The sequence below is a fragment of the Prunus avium genome, chromosome 1 (genome assembly GCF_965620075.1).
Source record: "Prunus avium chromosome 1, drPruAviu1.hap1.1, whole genome shotgun sequence".
NCBI classification, from domain to species: domain Eukaryota; kingdom Viridiplantae; phylum Streptophyta; class Magnoliopsida; order Rosales; family Rosaceae; genus Prunus; species Prunus avium.
In genome coordinates, this window is record NC_142284.1 from 46,466,607 (window position 1) to 46,483,619 (window position 17,013).

General features: G+C 38.3%; 3 protein-coding genes across 5 annotated transcripts; 2 read left to right on the forward strand and 1 right to left on the reverse strand.

Annotated features, from left to right (window-relative positions):
* The first annotated feature begins 847 nt into the window (after nucleotides 1–847).
* LOC110746653 (Pseudouridine synthase family protein) lies at nucleotides 848–5,964 on the forward strand. Of its 3 annotated transcripts, XM_021946892.2 has the most exons (17): nucleotides 916–1,074; nucleotides 1,426–1,555; nucleotides 1,680–1,769; nucleotides 1,957–2,077; nucleotides 2,232–2,349; nucleotides 2,561–2,703; nucleotides 3,069–3,140; nucleotides 3,589–3,657; nucleotides 3,755–3,835; nucleotides 3,907–4,026; nucleotides 4,103–4,177; nucleotides 4,280–4,360; nucleotides 4,728–4,801; nucleotides 4,895–4,955; nucleotides 5,322–5,377; nucleotides 5,551–5,636; nucleotides 5,709–5,964. In XM_021946892.2, exons 2-16 carry the CDS (start codon nucleotides 1,428–1,430, stop codon nucleotides 5,633–5,635), a joined length of 1,374 nt encoding a protein of 457 aa, XP_021802584.1. In that variant the 5' UTR covers nucleotides 916–1,074; nucleotides 1,426–1,427; the 3' UTR covers nucleotide 5,636; nucleotides 5,709–5,964. The 3 variants fall into 3 exon arrangements, with proteins under 3 accessions (XP_021802583.1, XP_021802582.1, XP_021802584.1); XM_021946891.2 differs by having other exon boundaries at nucleotides 848–1,074; nucleotides 1,426–1,769; nucleotides 2,232–2,331; XM_021946890.2 differs by having other exon boundaries at nucleotides 849–1,074; nucleotides 1,426–1,769.
* Nucleotides 5,965–7,379: 1,415 nt separating this feature from the next.
* On the reverse strand, nucleotides 7,380–13,061 carry LOC110746638 (uncharacterized). The gene is made up of 12 exons (XM_021946866.2): nucleotides 12,575–13,061; nucleotides 12,071–12,290; nucleotides 11,761–11,961; nucleotides 11,603–11,673; nucleotides 11,025–11,187; nucleotides 9,519–10,112; nucleotides 9,021–9,401; nucleotides 8,861–8,936; nucleotides 8,713–8,776; nucleotides 8,193–8,328; nucleotides 7,830–7,943; nucleotides 7,380–7,752 (listed from the first exon to the last, which is right to left on the reverse strand). The coding sequence occupies exons 1-12, from the start codon at nucleotides 12,973–12,975 to the stop codon at nucleotides 7,687–7,689; spliced, it is 2,487 nt and encodes an 828-aa protein (XP_021802558.1). The 5' UTR covers nucleotides 12,976–13,061; the 3' UTR covers nucleotides 7,380–7,686.
* Nucleotides 13,062–13,720: 659 nt separating this feature from the next.
* On the forward strand, nucleotides 13,721–16,922 carry LOC110746640 (rop guanine nucleotide exchange factor 1). The gene is made up of 5 exons (XM_021946868.2): nucleotides 13,721–14,184; nucleotides 14,447–14,563; nucleotides 14,772–15,310; nucleotides 15,744–16,097; nucleotides 16,372–16,922. Exons 1-5 carry the CDS (start codon nucleotides 13,887–13,889, stop codon nucleotides 16,717–16,719), a joined length of 1,656 nt encoding a protein of 551 aa, XP_021802560.1. The 5' UTR covers nucleotides 13,721–13,886; the 3' UTR covers nucleotides 16,720–16,922.
* The last annotated feature ends 91 nt before the right edge of the window (nucleotides 16,923–17,013 follow it).

Below are 17,013 nucleotides of genomic sequence, written 5' to 3' on the forward strand. Positions count from 1 at the left end.
CATAAACAAAAAGGGAAATATTTGGTGTAAACTCTGCATTTAAAAAAAGAAAAATAGAAAATAGAAAATAGATTTAAAAAAATTTAATATTTACACCTCATTTAGCATACTAATAGTAATTCACTTATAATGTATTGCTGAAAAAAATTAGAGCCACTTAAATATTTTATTTATTTATTTTTATTTCCAGAGGCCAATATAAAATTTGGAGTTTGTTGGGCTTTTGACATAATTTTTCATTTTTCTTTTGGTGATTACCTTTAGGGGCCGTTTGGTTCATGGGAAAGGAGGCATAGGAATGGGAATTCAATTGTTTCCCCATGTTTGGTAAGTCCGGGAATGGGAAACGGATTCCTGGCACATGGGAAAGTAGGGGGGAAAGTGATGCCCCCCTCTTAACTTGGGTTTTGCTTTCCCTCCTCATGGGAAAGTTTGGGAAAATGTGCCAACATTCAATGCACAATTTTCATGACTATTTTGTCCCTATGAACAATTTATAATTACAACGTATCATTAAATGCATTCTTTTTTTATTTGATTTAATATGGGTATAATTGGAAAATTATACAAATTTTGTTTTCCATTCCTACTCAAAACAAACATGGGAAATGAAACAAAGTGAAATCTCCCGATTACTTTCCCAACATTACCAAACGTGGGAAAGGAATCTTTCATTCCCATTCCTTGGGAAATGACATGGGAATTGATTTCCCCTCAAATCCATTCCGTGAACCAAACGGGCCTAGCTTTTATTTATGGGCTGCTGCTACTCAACCTGGACATTTTTGCCCTTTCCATTCAAGTAGGGCCGCAAATAGACTCTTGTGTTCTTGTAATCTTCATACAAAGCTAGGTGCTTCTATCAGAGACGCGCGTGTTTGGCATAAACGTTAAAACTGAGTCTTCGTCTTTCTGACAAGTACAAATCTTCGACTGCGCTTAGGGCTTTTCGAAATGCCAAGCGACACTGAAGAGGCTTCGCAGCCCACCGTTAATGGTGACAATGTACGAGCTCTCTGCGATGTCGTCCGAGAGTTGCCCATTTGCGCCGTGATAGACTTATTGTCCATAGGGGTGACCTCCGTTACCCTAATTTTTATCTTCTTGCCTTTTTCCTGTATTAGTTCAAGTGTTTCTTTACGTTTAGAACAACGCTTAGGAATTTACTATATATTGAGTTTATTGTAGTGGTAGCCAATTACGGTTCTTCAAATGTCATTCCTTCAGATTTTTTTGGGCTCATATTCTTCTAAAGATTGTTCGTACTGGATTATCTTAAACCTATTGCATCTGTATTGTTGAGGCTCGTTTCCTACGGGTAGACGAGTATTCGCCTTCTAAGTAGATGCGGCTAAAATGTCCTCAATAGATTATTCAAACGCTTTTGAAATTTTCAGATTAGATATATATGTTTTTCTGTTGTAGGTATGCACCAGATGCATTTTGCGATTATTTGGGATCAGAGAGCATGTTTATTATCGTTCTTCACTATCACCGTCAATGTTGAGTTCAGTTCTTGGAGATTCAACATGTTCGGAGAAACATATGGTGGATGGTAATTTCAGAGAACCGGTAGTTTGTAGCATTTGTTTGGGGATCTTGCAGTTTACTTATTATGAGGATAAGAAGTTGGTGACGGAAAAGGAGAGCGCTAATGAGTTGGCTGTTTCCATTTCCAGTCTGATTAGGCAACAGGGCTTTGAGATTGACAGCTTTTCTCTTGAAGTGTCTATACCTCCAATTGTCCTGGAAAACGATCACACTGTTTGGTAAGATTTGTAGTTTCACAGAAAAGCTCTGACTTTCGAACTTTGGAACATTTCTGAAATATGGTGAACCTAGTTAACAGTCTACATCCCAAGTATAGTTAAATTTCTATTTAGTCCACATTTAAGTTTCTTTGATTTGAGCTCATTGTACATATTGGTTGCTTTAATGTTTCATTTTCTTTTGTAGGTTGTATATGAAAAGAAAGTATGAATCTGAACTTTGGTTCCAAGGAAAATCAATTTCTGAATGCATTTCTGCAAAGGATGCTCTAAAAATTTCTCTTATGGAATCCCTTGAAACAATGTTGGTATGCAAAGATTCTTTCGGATTCTAATTCTGTTATTTATATGACATAATTTGAAAAGAAAATAAAAAGGTTTTTGTTGAGAACAGTGAATTTTATATGATTCATAAAAGATACGAATAGTCAATTTAATCTAGTATGAATTGAAGTTTTGCAGGGTTGCAAATCCAACATAAGCGCTTTCCGCATCCGTTTGACATACACTCACTGTATATCATCAAAAACAGTTGAGAATTCTGTAGAGGGGTGCCACGGAGGTAAAAGAAGAAAAACAGGCATGTTCAGTTTTATACTACTACCACTTGTTCCTGTTTTTATTGCAAATTTCAGAGTGACCTCAGATTCAGCCCTCCATATGTGTTTAAACCCATAATTGAGAACTTATGTACATGGCATGAGTGTTTGTAATGTTATAGAATTCTAAAATATTATCACTGGAGTAGAATTTTAGCACTGTTCGATATCTATTTACTGTTATTGTTACAGGCGCAGGAAATGGTTTGAACACAATTGATGATGACATCAAATGCTCTGGCCTACCAATTGAAGCTGGTGCAGTTGTTGAAAGGTCGTTTGTGAGTTTGCAAGCTAATGAATCGTCTGAGTGCCTGAAGTTACTGCTAGGGCAGGTACTCTAATGGAATTTTGTTTGGTATTGGTTGCTGAGAGTTCCATTTTTTCAAATGATCTGAAGACTATAATTGCCATTTTTGGATGTGATGTGATGGGGGAACAATGATGAGTGAACTTAATGTGAGAGTTACTGTTATTTTCTTTGTGTTACTAGACAACAAGTGCTAAGATTTGTTCTTTTGGATATACATAGGGTACAAGTATGAGACTGCCTTTTTAGTTTCAAGCATTAGCTTGGTATCAGAGCTGAATCCTTTATGTATCACACTTTTATAGTCAGTTTTTTTTGCTAAGTATTTGTTTAAAAAAAACCTCGTTTATGATGTTGATTGTAATTTCACTTTTCATTTATCCTTTCTAGTCCAATGAACCTTGCTGTTTGGAGTTTCTCTGCTACAGGACGCAAATCTACGTTGGTGGGAGATACCTGAAGGTAGGCTAATTGTTTTTTTTCTCGTCTCAGACAGACTAGCTTATCTGAGCATACCCAAGTTTTAGGCTAATTTGGGCCCATCCAAATCTACTTTTGACCTGTTTACTTACTAGGAGGCCAGAAAGGTGTTAGGATTATTCTCATATTAATTATTGTGTGTAAAGCCATCACTCTCTCTCACACTCACTCAAAGCAAGAGATATTATATAGTTTGTGTGTATGTGTACTTGTGCATCTTTAGGGATGCTTGGATCTTCTATCTGAAGATGGAAAAATGGGTTTGAGATGTTTTGTTATTATTTCAATGTGTGGATACTAACCTCTGTGTCATTAAGCTAATCTTGAGGTTGTGTCTGCTTCATTAGCTAACATTTTAGTTGCTTTGCGTCATTAGCTAATCTTGTGGTTGCCGAAAGGTAATCAATGCTAATTATTCTTTATGTTACAGTACTCAAGAAATGTGAGTCAAACCTGTTGGATTATTGATGATGAGAGAATGGGAGAAGCATCTGTCGAGGTAATATTTCCAAATATTGGCCAGTCTTTCTAATTTGGCTTGTTCTTCTGGAAACAATGGTGGAAATCTTGACATTTATTTGTGTTTTCCTGTATAGGAGATACTAGGTAGCAACGTTCTTCCTCTATGTCGTGGTGATAACTATAAGTTTCATGCTGCTGGCAGAGAAGATATAGATGTAATGGAAATCTGCTTTTTTGTACTGCAGTTTGAATTAATAAGTAAATTCTGAAGTACGTATCTTTTTAGGTTCGGATGTTGGGTTCTGGAAGGCCTTTCCTCCTTGAAATACAAAATGCACGCTATATCCCATCTGAAGAGTCTGTAAATTTTTTGGAAACAAAGATAAATAACTTGGAAAAGAAACTGGTGAGCTCACTGCCAAATCAACATTGTTGTTTCTCTTGTCATTGAGCAATAACAAAAGAGCACATTATGGATGCAGGTAGGTGTGAAAAATCTGAAACTGGTGGGCAGTCAGTCGTGGGAACTGATGCGTGAAGGAGAAGCAGAGAAACAGGTTTGTTCTTCTTCTTATTATTTTTAATTTTTTCTCTTTTCCCCTACCCTTCTTCCCATCTCATGTTGATGGCTTGTTATATTGTCTTGTATTTGCACGCAGAAGCAATACACTGCACTAGTGTGGATTTCTCGTCCTCTCAAGGATGAAGACTTGCAGTCTATATCTTCACTTGAAGACATGGTGAGCTATCTTTAAGCCTCATAATAGTTTTCTACTTGTTTATCGTCAACTCTAAAGCATGACATAATATGATGCATGGAAAAGATTTTATTTAGGAAGGACCTTGCCTGTGAACTAATTATGAGTAATCAGCAATAAAAAATGGAAAGGGTTTCTCCAAATTTGTTATGAGCTATTCTTAATTTTCTTTTTGTTCATTCGTCGTTGCTTAAATATACATAATTTGTTCTCTTTTAGTATTTTATAAGTTAGTTCTTATGACAGAGGAAATCTTCTATAGTTTTTGTTGTGCAAATAATATTCCTTGATTTCAAAGCTTTCCTTTCCTTAATTGAAATTCTGTCTTATATCTATTTATTTTGTGCAGCATATTCTGCAGAGGACTCCAATCAGGGTGCTGCATCGCCGAAGTCCATTAGAACGTGAAAAGATCATACATTGGTTTGTGGATTATTCGAATTTTTTGGCACAATAATGTTCTAGATGTTATCATGTTTTTAATCTGAAACAATGTTTCTCTACTTTCCAATTTAGGATGAGAATCGAGAGGATTGTTGGAAGTTCTCAGTATTTTCTTCTGCATCTATGTACACAGGTAAACTTTTTATAGCTTCTTAGCATGAAAGTAAAACTGAATCAATTAACTTGATTGAGCTAAAATTTGTTTGCTGGCATCTTTTTATTAAAATCTTGGACCTTAGGTTTTGGTAATCAAATATGTTTAGGAAACAAGTGTTTCAGGTTTCTGTACTTATGACATATAAAGTTTTAATACTTTGAATGTAAGATTGAAACCTCCATTCTTTTCATGTTTCGCATTAACCCTGCATTAAAAATACTTTATGCATGTATATCTTATTTACTTACTTAGTTGAATTTTGGCCTCTGATTTTAATGGAAGAGTGCCTCTTTAAATTCGTATGTATGGAACAGAACACTTATGTATGTCCTTGTAGCACAGGCTGGAACATATATCAAGGAATTCATTCATGGGGACCTCGGACGCACCCAACCTAGGTATAATTTATTTTTTAATCACCTGGACCTTGAGAGGTTAGGGTTCTGTCTCGGTCATCATGATCCCTTGAGAGGTTAGGGTTTGGGACATTAAAAATCCCTTCTTTTGACTGGCTGGGGACTCTGCTCTTTATGTTCTGTTGATCAGAATGGCTTCCCTTCGTCTTTTGCAGCGTTGGATCAATTCTTACTTGTAGAGCAGAGATACTGCGGCTTGATGTAACAGATGTGAAAATGGAATGTTTTCTCACTGAATGAGGTTATTGTTTATTCCTTTATTCATTTGTCTTATTTTCCGGTGTCAGGCTTGAAAACTGAGTTCCCCTTGCAGGACCATTACTTTGTACAACTACTCAGCTGAAGCTGCAGCATTGGGGGAATTCATATACTGTTCAGACTAAATGACGCAGCAGATTGATCAGCGAGAGTTTAGAATGTAGATGTTTCTGTTTTCCAGAGGCTCTCATCTATGGCCGGCCTGCACTTTCATGTTTTTTATGTTGATTTTTATTTGAAGATACAAGTACATTTTCCTTTTGCTTGATGTACTGATCTTTTTAAGTTATGCACTAGCAGGTTATTATTCACTGATGTTAAATTAAATGAATGCACTAAAACGTCTGTGGCCTTAGTAAGTTTTGGCAAAAAAGGGCTTGAATTGTCATGGGCTTTTTTTGAACCGAGCTGGAAGTCCTGTAATTATATTTTATAGGCCCAATTAGTTAGAAGTTTACTGGACCTAACTACATTAGCCGAAAGTTGTAATGGTCTGATGATGGTCTTCGGGCCCAATAATAAAAAAACTAAACTCGCCCCCATCAAAGCCCCAGTGAAAGCAAAGTGAGCTCAAAGTTTAAAATTTCCTTTATGGGCCCTGCAACAGAACACCTCGGCCCAGTTCCTAGCACACTATCTTAGCCCAATTTTTTATTTTGTTTTGGTGCGAGGAACTTTACATGAATCCACTGATTTGCTACCTAGCTGGGCTTTAATTGTTACTAGAGGCCCAATTAAGGTAAAAATGGGCTCAGTTGAAAAATGCGGCATAAAGCCCAGTTAATTAAACGGCAGCTCAAGTTTGAAAGTGGCCCAACAATACACTATTAAAGAGAAGTAGCCCAATATTAAAAGGCGGTCCGAATCAAGAGGACTATAAAAGGCGACCTTATAAATAATATTCGATTTGTGGAATTGAAGGATGCGGCCCAAGGCTAAAGAACTATGACTGGCGGCCCAGCAAAACAGAACTGCACTTTGCGGTCCAAAAAAAAAGTCCAAATATTTACGAGTCATTCTATTCTATAGTGAGGGCCTTATTACTTAACCGTTGGATCAAACTAGCTTGCCCCTCTTCTCCTGCGGACCCTTCTTGTTTCGCGCCCAAATGGAGGGTCGGCTTGCTCTTTTTGGGCAATCCCATGTTAAACTATCCAATCGAACCATGTAATCAAATAATCCATGGAAGACAAGGGAGAGGAGAGGTGGAAGAGAAGGCTTGGGATGGATTTATGAGTCTTTGTACTTTGATCCAACAGTTAAGAGATAGGATCTCATCTAAGGGCCTTATATAAGACCCGCACTATAGAGTCCATAGCAGTCCATAACAGGCCAAAATTTAAAGCGACCCAAAATTGGAGGAGGAAATAAAAATGGGCTGACATCTGGCCCCATTTAAATTAATGGGGTAGTATACGGGCCAGCTTATAGGCTGATTAAGAATTCTGGGGCCCAAACACAATTATCTTTCCCGTGAGGTTTGCCCAACCTTAAAACTTTGAGCCACTATTTTTTCCATTCACTCGATCTACGGTTGAACTTACCTTGACAACGATTGGCTACAACGAATAGTTCACCATCCATAAGTTTTACGTGGAACAGTAATGAAACTTTTGAGATAAACGACTTAGGTCGCGACCAAAAGTTATGGTTGAGCCGTTTCTGGTGTACCAAATTTTGGCCTTTGTGGTGTACAATATAAAATGATTATTTAGGAATATCGAGATTAATTGTCCAAGAGTAATCTATAGAACATATAGAACAAGATCCCTTACAAATTTAGAAGGTAAAAGGAAAAAAAAAGGAAAATGGAAAATGGAGCCCTTCTTGATAGAAGGCTGAATTCATCTTGTGTTGATCAATAGCTACCAGAGCTCAAGATAACGTATTGCTTTGCGCGCCATAGTTCAACTTTAAAATAGCCTGTGCTAAGCTAAACCTAACCCAGGAGGTCGACTACAGCATGCACCCAACTTAGCCATGAATTTTTTTTTCGCTCTTTTCATCTTTGTTGTCAAGCATCGATAAAACTACTACTCTATCCAAGATGCATCCAACATCTTAGCCATGAAACTATACCTGTCAGCAGCTTCATCAATCTGTAAATACAAGAGCCATATATAAATACAATGAGTCGGGACCATTAATGACAATATAAACTCAATCAGATACTTGCCATTTTCTGGGTTGGACGTCCACCTCCATGCCCTGCCTTGCATTCAATGCGACCAATAATCGGATTGGTCTGTGGGCTTTTCTCCAAACTTGTGCTCAGAACATATTGCAAGGTCTAAGAATAAAGAGAATCAATTATACAATTGAAGAGAAAATAACACACACAACTGAAACAAACAAAAGCACAAAATCAATAAAAGTGAATAACACACACAACTGAAACAGACAAATGCACAAATAAATAAAAGAGTTGTCTTGATAATAGGTGATAAAAGCAGTGATGATGAGAAATCATATTAAGGCCACAATGTTTACATTCCCATACAATAATGACTTGTAGATTCTATTCGCAAAAGAGACTCACCGCCAATAACTTCAACGTGTGCAATGGTACGACTCGGTCATCATGATCTGCAGTCAATAGCATGGTAGATGGGTACTGGTGAGGTTGGCTTGCATGCAGTTCCCATGGTCTCCTGACATTGTGTATAGGCGAGTACCTGAAAGTAGAAGGGAGGGAGGGATAAGCTGATATTCATATTTACAAGAACCATCAAGACATCTGAGCCTGTCACAGAAATCGGAACAAAACATGCTTACAAATTGCCTAGTAAAGACTGAAGAAGAGGCGCATCAAGCATAATGCATAAATATGTACTGCAATCCCTCTTATCCTAACAATCACACTCATTCCAACAAAGAATGAGAAATCTTGTTTATGGAGTTCTAAGCAGATGTGAATTGGAGTAATACTTTATCCTACCATCACTATCCATCACAGAATTGAGACTAAAACAAGGCAGTGAAATACTTCTACAGAATTTTAAAACATTGCCATAACTAAAACAGGACTGCAATCAGATACACCTCAAAACAGTACTCACTTAATTAACCATTGGAATTCTTCCTCCTTGTCAGAACAGCCATAATCAGAAGTCCATGCATGACCTGAGAAACTCTTCTACATCAAACATATGTTGCAACCAGAAGAAAAAAAAAAACCTTAGAAGACCAAAAAGGAAGTAAATTCACCTATGGTAAACTTGTGGAACCGTAGCATGTCCATAACACCAACATGAGCTAGTGCACAACCAAAGAGATCGGGTCTCTGCGAGAAGGCAATTTTTTTTTCTTCATATTCTTAAATCATTCACTACAGTTTTAATAGTAAACAAAACTAAAAATGCCGCACCTGATTTATGCAAGCCCCAACGAGCAGCCCACCATTACTTCCACCTTCGATACACAACTTGCTGGGTTGGGTATAACCGGCAGATACCAGGTATTCAGCTGCAGAAATGAAGTCATCAAAGCAATTTTGCTTTTTAGCAAGGGAGCCTGATTTATGCCATTCCTCCCCGTACTCTCCACCACCACGGATATTTGCTATGCAGAAAACAGCACCTAAATGTCTTGTAAGTACAATACGACTAACACTGAAATAAGGCGTAATACTAATGTTGAATCCACCATATCCATATAGCAAGCACGGGTGTGATCCATCCAAAGGAATGTTCTTTCTGGCCACGACAAACATTGGTATCTCAGTTCCATCCTTACTGGGAATGAATACCTGGATAATGAAAAAACCCATCATATAGTAAATGAAATACTGCATGTGATAAAAAATTGAAGGTACATAGAAAGAATGAGATCAAGCTAGTGACACTAATACAACAAGCTCTAATACCTGATCAACTTGGAACTCTGAGCGATCAAACCCAGGAACTGTAATTTCGCGAAATACCTTCATGTCCGGAATTTCGTTCGCTAAATTACACTGATATATTATACCAGGGGTGAGAAAACTCGTAAACCCAAAAAAAGCAGTGCTGTCTTCACGTCTTCCAGAAATCCCACTAACTGAGCCAATGTCAACGGGTAATTGATGCAGCAAGTTACCTGAATTCAAATCCCTAATCTGTAGTACATACTTCACATCACTCAAGTAACTAACAATCATTTGGCTACCATTCACAGCACGTACTGATTCAAGTACATCTTTTTCAGCTTCTTGGAGAACGTCAGTCCAAACAGTTGGTTCCTTTAGATCAACTCGGACCAACTTATATTTGGGAGCATCTTTGTTTGTCAGAAAAGTAAACAGATTGTCATCATTTGCAATGAGATGATACATTGCATCAAATGTATCGATAAGCTTCAGAACTGGGAGCAAATCATTTTTCTCCCTTAGACCTTCAAGCCCATGAGGAAGTGCAGACATGTCACAGTAATAAAATTTGTTGACTGGGTCGCAACCCTCAGTAATAGATAGAATTATATACTGCAGATTACAGAGTACCAGAAAAAAAAAAAAGTTAGTTCAAAATAATATTACAATAAATCTGCTTTTTCTAAGCTATACAACAATCTAATAAAAACAAAAATGGCAATTTCTAAGGGGTGTTTCACAGGGGAAAAAAACTAGAAAAATTATATAAGAATTTAATATCCACTTTTTTTTTCTTCATAAATATATAGAGCTGTAACATCCACGTCATTAGATCCGTCTTACAACCATGGCCCAAATGCTTCAATATGAAACTCTTGGACTCTGGCACCATTTTCTGTATGGTGAATGATTATTGAACGTATTCACACATAATTCGCCATCAATAGTGTGGTGGCTATTATAGTATCCTTTAACAGATTCCGTTCAAAAACAAAAAAACAAAAGATCTAAAGACGTAAATGTGAATGACAAAATGGCATAAAGAAGGATAAGACTTAAATGCCCATTTGCAAGGGAAATGATGCTTCCCTAACAGTATATTGGACAGACAACAGCCAGTATTTATGACTCATAATGCGTGTCATTACTATGATTTTCCAAAGGTGATGCGTCTTGGTTGCTAAGTTGCCAGTATTAATAGCACTTAAAACCTGATATGATACATGCTTCTATTACAAACAGAGGGCCCTCTTCTACAGAAAATGAGTCACTGAATCCTTTCTCTACACATACTACAAATTGTATACATTGAGCAGTTTCACCACTGGGCAGAGTTTCTGGGTGAGACCTCAACTGTAAACCCCATTCTAATGCAAAATCACAAAACTATATGGAGAGAGCAGGTGACATGTCTTAATTTTAGGCTTCATTTTAAGTACAAGACTCATACTGCTTCAACAAGAAGAAAAGGAACATTACTCTAACTGAGCCATAAAATCCAGGAAGATAACAAAATCGACCTACCTTCCCATCCTCAGTAACATCGGCTCCAAACAAGTATTTAGGATTTTCAGGATCCTTCCAGCATAGTATGTCTTTCGATTGATCTGTACCCACGAAATGATAGTAAACCTCATGATAAAGATTTGCGTTGGTCTCTGTCCCAGCATCAATATCTTCTCCTTCTCTACAGAACAAATCAACAGTACTATAAATTCAATTTCATCATTCTGCACAAGTCTCACAAACGAGGAAATATCAAAATAAACCTAACATAGCTATTCATTGTCCCAATAATAGTTTCTAAGTTTCTAAATAAATTCAATTTCAACGACTCTTTGTGCCATTATATCCACATTTCTATACTCACAGCCCAAACTTTAGCTAATCGTAGACTAGCAATAGCCATTTAACCATCTTTGGATTCTCCAAATTAAGTAAAGCAAGAACAGCTACACCAATTCTGCCACTTTTTTTATTCTGTATCTTATTAATTTATAATAACTGAAAGTCTCAAACTATCAGCCATGATAATTAGAGAACTCCATCAAAATCCACATGCCCACAACTTTTTAGTGCAAAGATACATGATTTCAACTTACTTTGGAGCTGGATATCGGCTGTAGAAAAACCCTTTGTTATCATGTGTCCAGGAAATGCCCGAAAACTTGACCTGAAAATAGTAAGCTCATCTCGGTAAAGGTGCCATGGAGAACGCACATTACTTTATATCAAAACATACATAAACACCAGCGCTTACCCAAGATAAAGTATCAGGCTCGATCTTCTTATCCTCAACCCGCATCACTTTGATTGTTACCCAATCACTGCCACTTGTGCTAAGGGCATAGGCCACGTACTTGGCGTCCTCACTTACAGAATGTGTGTTCAAAGATACAGTCCCATCTTCACTGAGCGTATTAGGATCAAGCAAAACTTCTGGTTCTCCATCCAAACTGTCCTAAAACCACAAATGAACCCCCAGAAAGAAAATAAGGAAAGAAGAAGGAAACAGAGGAATGAAAGAATTTATATGCAGTTGATTATCCAATATAGAGCCAATGGCCAACCTGGACGTAGATGACGTTTTGGGCTTGAAGCCCAGTGTTATGGGAGTAAAAGTACTTATTCCCTTGCCTATAAGGTGGATCATAGCGTGGGTGATCGAAAAGCTTGGTGATCTTTTCACTCAGCTTACCTCTCATATCGCATTCCTTTAGAACCGACTGTGTCAGTTCCACTTGTTTCTGTACAAAATCCTTTGTCTCTTCTGAGTCAGGATCTTCAAGCCTAAAAGATTTAACCCCAAAGAGTCAGAAAATCAAAATTCGATCAAATTCTTATAAATAAATAAAAAAAGCAGCATCAAGAAGTCGGCGATTGGTCCTCGTTGAGATAACAAGCAGTACAAATGCTAGGGTCTAGGATTGAAACTCTAAGTACAAATTCTACATACTATTGAAACCCTTGAAAGAAAATCTTCTTCGATAATGAATTTCAATTTCCATACAAACAAACAAATTTTAAAAAAAAAATGGTGGGAAATATATAGACAAGAGGAGGTTGTACTATACCATCTATAAGGATCGGCAATCTTGACGCCATGGTAGTCATCGATAACAGACTCATCTCTGCGGACTCCAGGGTATTGCAAGGGCAGGTCCAGGGCACAAAGCGAGCCCATTCTAGGTTTTGAAAGAAATGAAAGAGAGCGAACGGAAGACCTTTTTTTCTTATTAACGTAACGAGAAAGAAAACGAAGGGATTTGAGAGGGCTTGAGATTGAGATTGAGATTGAAGGCGGTTGGGTTTGGGTAAATGCTAGTCGTCGTCCTATTCCTGCAGACGAAGACGAAGACGAAGACGAATGTGAAGATGAAGTGTTTGATGTTGTATTTAAAAGAGAAAGAAAAGGAGCGTGATTTGTTGGGAGCCTTGGGGAAATGGCATTGGCGTGGCGAGCATATGACAACATTGTTTACGCCGAATCCTCAGGAGTCAAAACCTTCGGCCATTGGAAGTTGGAACCTCGAGGCATCAATGCTTGCTGAGCGTTACTTGCCAATAAGAATGTGGGCTAATGTGTGCTCATTGTGTGTGGTTTATGTCGCCATAATTTTGACTAGCCTAGCCCCTTAAATTAAAACCCATCCGCACAAATTAATATGCAAAGCAAAAGCAAATCAACTCGTTACTGATCCATCATCCATCATCCAACATCCATACAGCGAAAAACGTTTGGACATTAAAATTCCCATATGGGCTTTTGAACCGTCTGCTGGACTAACCCATTGGGTTGTTAACGTTGAAATGGATTAACTGGAAGCTCAGTGGGGACGGGATGGCACAGCCCATGAGAAGTGGGAACTGGACTAACCCATTGGGTTCTCAATTATAATATGTTGAACAACTAAGAACATTACTTGAAGAGATACCTTGGAACTAAAACATTTCTATCCGTACAATGCAATTTACGACCCTGACCAAAGCCAACTGCGAAATTATTATTTTTTATATGTTACTTGTTTCCAGTTTCCAGTTTCCAGAGAAGAAAAAATAAAGAAATTATATTTTTTAGATCCAATCATCCAATTCCAAGGTAACCTCAGCGCGTGAAAGGAAGCAAGCAAGCTTCAGAACAACACGTGGGTAAATAGTAGATATATACCAATCCATCCATCCACTCAAATAAAGAGCAACCTGCTGCTCTGTCCCCTACGTGGGACCAGACCACAGACACTTAATTTATACAAGAAAGCTATAACGGTAGAGGGAGAGAGCAGAGCACCGTAGTTTAATCTTTGATCTTTCCACTTTCCTTTTTCCTTGGCGGAGAGAGAGAGAGAGAGAGAGAGATATTGGGGTTTGAGTTTGATTCATATATCAATGGGGAGCATCTGCATCTCCTCTGAAGATGAGTTGAGTCAGAGGTTCGAGAGCTACAGCTTGAGTGCAGACGTCAGTGAGTCCGAAAGCTCCACCAGTGACTTTTCCTGTCGGCACGAAGCTCCTGCTGCTGCTTCCACTTCTTTGACTTCTTCATCCCCTCCATCCGGACCCGACTTCGCTGACATTTTTGTTTGTCAGCACCAGCCGCCTATACCCTTTTTGTTTCCGGCGGTCGGTGGACGACATGTCGTCATTCCCGCGACCAAGGCTGAGAAACCTGAGACCAAGTTGTCCGGTCAGTATGCTTTACTTTGGAAATGTTTGCAATTCTTTAGAGTTACAATTGTAATGCAAAATTTGACCCTTTCCGGTTCCTATTAATTTATGTGTGAGTGAGGCATCATTTTAAGGCTTGGAACTTGTATGATTGTCTCTTTTTTCGCTCCAATTGAGGCAAAAAACGTATGAAATTTTGCTATTCTTTCCACACATTCCTGTTACTTAGAGTGCAGCTGCAGAATTAGACATTTAATGGATTATATTTGTGCTATCTGCAGAGGTTGAATTGATGAAGGAGCGGTTTGCAAAGCTTCTGCTTGGAGAAGACATGTCAGGGGGAGGCAAGGGAGTCTGTACGGCTCTTGCTATTTCCAATGCCATCACAAATCTTTCCGGTTTGTACAAATTCTTGTCTTCTTGGGTTATCCGTTACGTATTTCCTTACAATTTTCCCCCAACCCCCTTCTTCTTGACTGTTTGAATATAGAAGAAGCATAGTTATATTATAGAGAAACAGAAGAGAGGAGTAGAATCATTGTTTTATGTTTCCCCCTCAATTATCCAATTAGTTTTATGTTTCTTTTCATTGGATTTCTTTGTCAGCCACTGTGTTTGGGGAGTTGTGGAAGTTGGAGCCATTGGCACCCCAGAAGAAGGCAATGTGGTGCCGGGAGATGGATTGGCTTTTGTGTGTAAGTGATTCTATTGTTGAGCTCATACCATCAATACAAGAATTCCCTGGTGGTGGAACATTTGAGGTTATGGTCACTCGGCCCCGCTCTGATCTATATGTAAACCTGCCGGCACTCAAGAAACTAGATGCGATGCTGCTTAGCATTCTTGACGGATTCCATGATTCTCAATTTTACTATGTTGACCGAGGGATAATTGTTGCTGATTCTGATGACGGTGAAACAATTCCCCTGTCTTCCTCTTCCGATAGACCTTCAATCAGGCAAGAAGAGAAGTGGTGGCTCCCATTCCCTAAGGTCCCCCCAAATGGTCTCTCTGAGAATGCGAGGAAGACATTGCAACAGTGTAGGGAATGCACAAATCAGATCCTTAAGGCTGCATTGGCGATCAATAGTAGTGTTCTGGCTGAAATGGAAATCCCTGATGCTTATTTGGAGAGTTTGCCCAAGGTAAGGAGAAAACGGTTCCTTTATATCTATTCCTATGTATGATCAATCATGTTATGAATATTAAGATCATGCACACACAGGATACACAGCGATAAATTTATTTTTCTTGTCACTTTTTCGAAAACCATATGGAGTGTAGTTCTTTTCAGCCACAGTAAGTTGGATTTTCGACCATCATTGTACAGTTCTAAAATTAAGGTATAGATTGTCAAGATATTAAGTATGGTGTCATGTTTGCATTTCATGTTCATATCTCTCACTTTCTTCTGTTGCTCTTATTTCCTGCTGCACAATGAAAAAGTATTTGCTTTTAGTTATCCTTTCCGGTTACGGCCTAGGAATCACACGGCTAAGTCATGTTTGATTCTCTTTTCTCTATTTATCTGATTTATTACCACAATATATGTTGACATCACTCTACCAATTTCCCCAGAGTGCGAAAGCATGTTTAGGCGAAATCATTTACCGTTTTATAGTTGCTGATCGGTTCTCCCCAGAATGTCTTCTTGATTACTTGGACCTCTCATCAGAATACACAACTCTGGAAATAGCAAACCGGATTGAGGCTGCTGCGCACATTTGGAAGCAGAAACACCTGAAATGCCATCCAACTCTTGTGAATACTGGAAAGTCATCCTGGGGAGGAAAGGTCAAAGGCTTTGTCAGTGACACAGAAAAAAGCAAGCTTCTAGCGCATCGGGCTGATACCCTCTTACAGAACCTAAGGATACGGTTCCCTGGGCTCCCACAGACTGCTCTGGACATGAACAAGATTCAGTACAACAAGGTATAGGCCCAAAAAGATTTATCATCTTTGCTTGGAAAGAAAGAAAGGATAGTTGATCAGGTCAAGCACAATGCCTGCCGTTTCTAACATTTCATTTTGACAGTAAAAAATATGAACATAAATATTGAAACCACAGGATTGACTAATTTGGTACTCCAGATCCAGACTAGAGATTGAATGTCAAAAATGAGAAGTATGAGTTTGAAGATGATGCATATCCACTCTAGTTTTGTTGTGCTTTTTACGTGCTAATGAAATGAATGATTTGTTGCAGGATGTGGGGCAATCAGTCCTTGAGAGCTATTCTAGGGTGATGGAGAGCTTGGCGTTCAACATAATGGCAAGGATTGATGATCTGCTATATGTAGATGATGCCACGAAACAACGGGTAGCTGCAGAGTCTGTGTCTCTGTATGACCAGGGAAGGTTTGGTGGTGCTATGCCAAAACAGAAGAGGATATCACCCAGTCCATTCTCAGTTAACCATACTTCAATTGCATCGCCAGCGTTGGATCATATCAATCAGACAACTAGAAGCCCTGGTGGAAGGACACATAAACCAATAAAGAAGACTAGTTTTCGTGACGCTATGGATGACAAGTTAGAAAAATTAACTTTCTGATGAAGTAACTAATGTTGGCCAACTTCTCTGTCACGGTATGTACTACGTAGCTATTTAAAAGATGGTTTGCTTAACCACCTGATGGATGAGCAAGTTAAGGCATATATATATATATATATATATAATGGATGATATGTTGGTTTTTTCGCTCTATGATCCCACAGAATCTGATGCTGTTTGCATTGGTCCATACTCTATTTCAATCTCGATTCTTCTTCTTCTTTTTGGTATAAACAGTCGTTATTCTTGTTAAGAACATGTTTAATACATCTACTCTATGAATAAGTTGAGGGT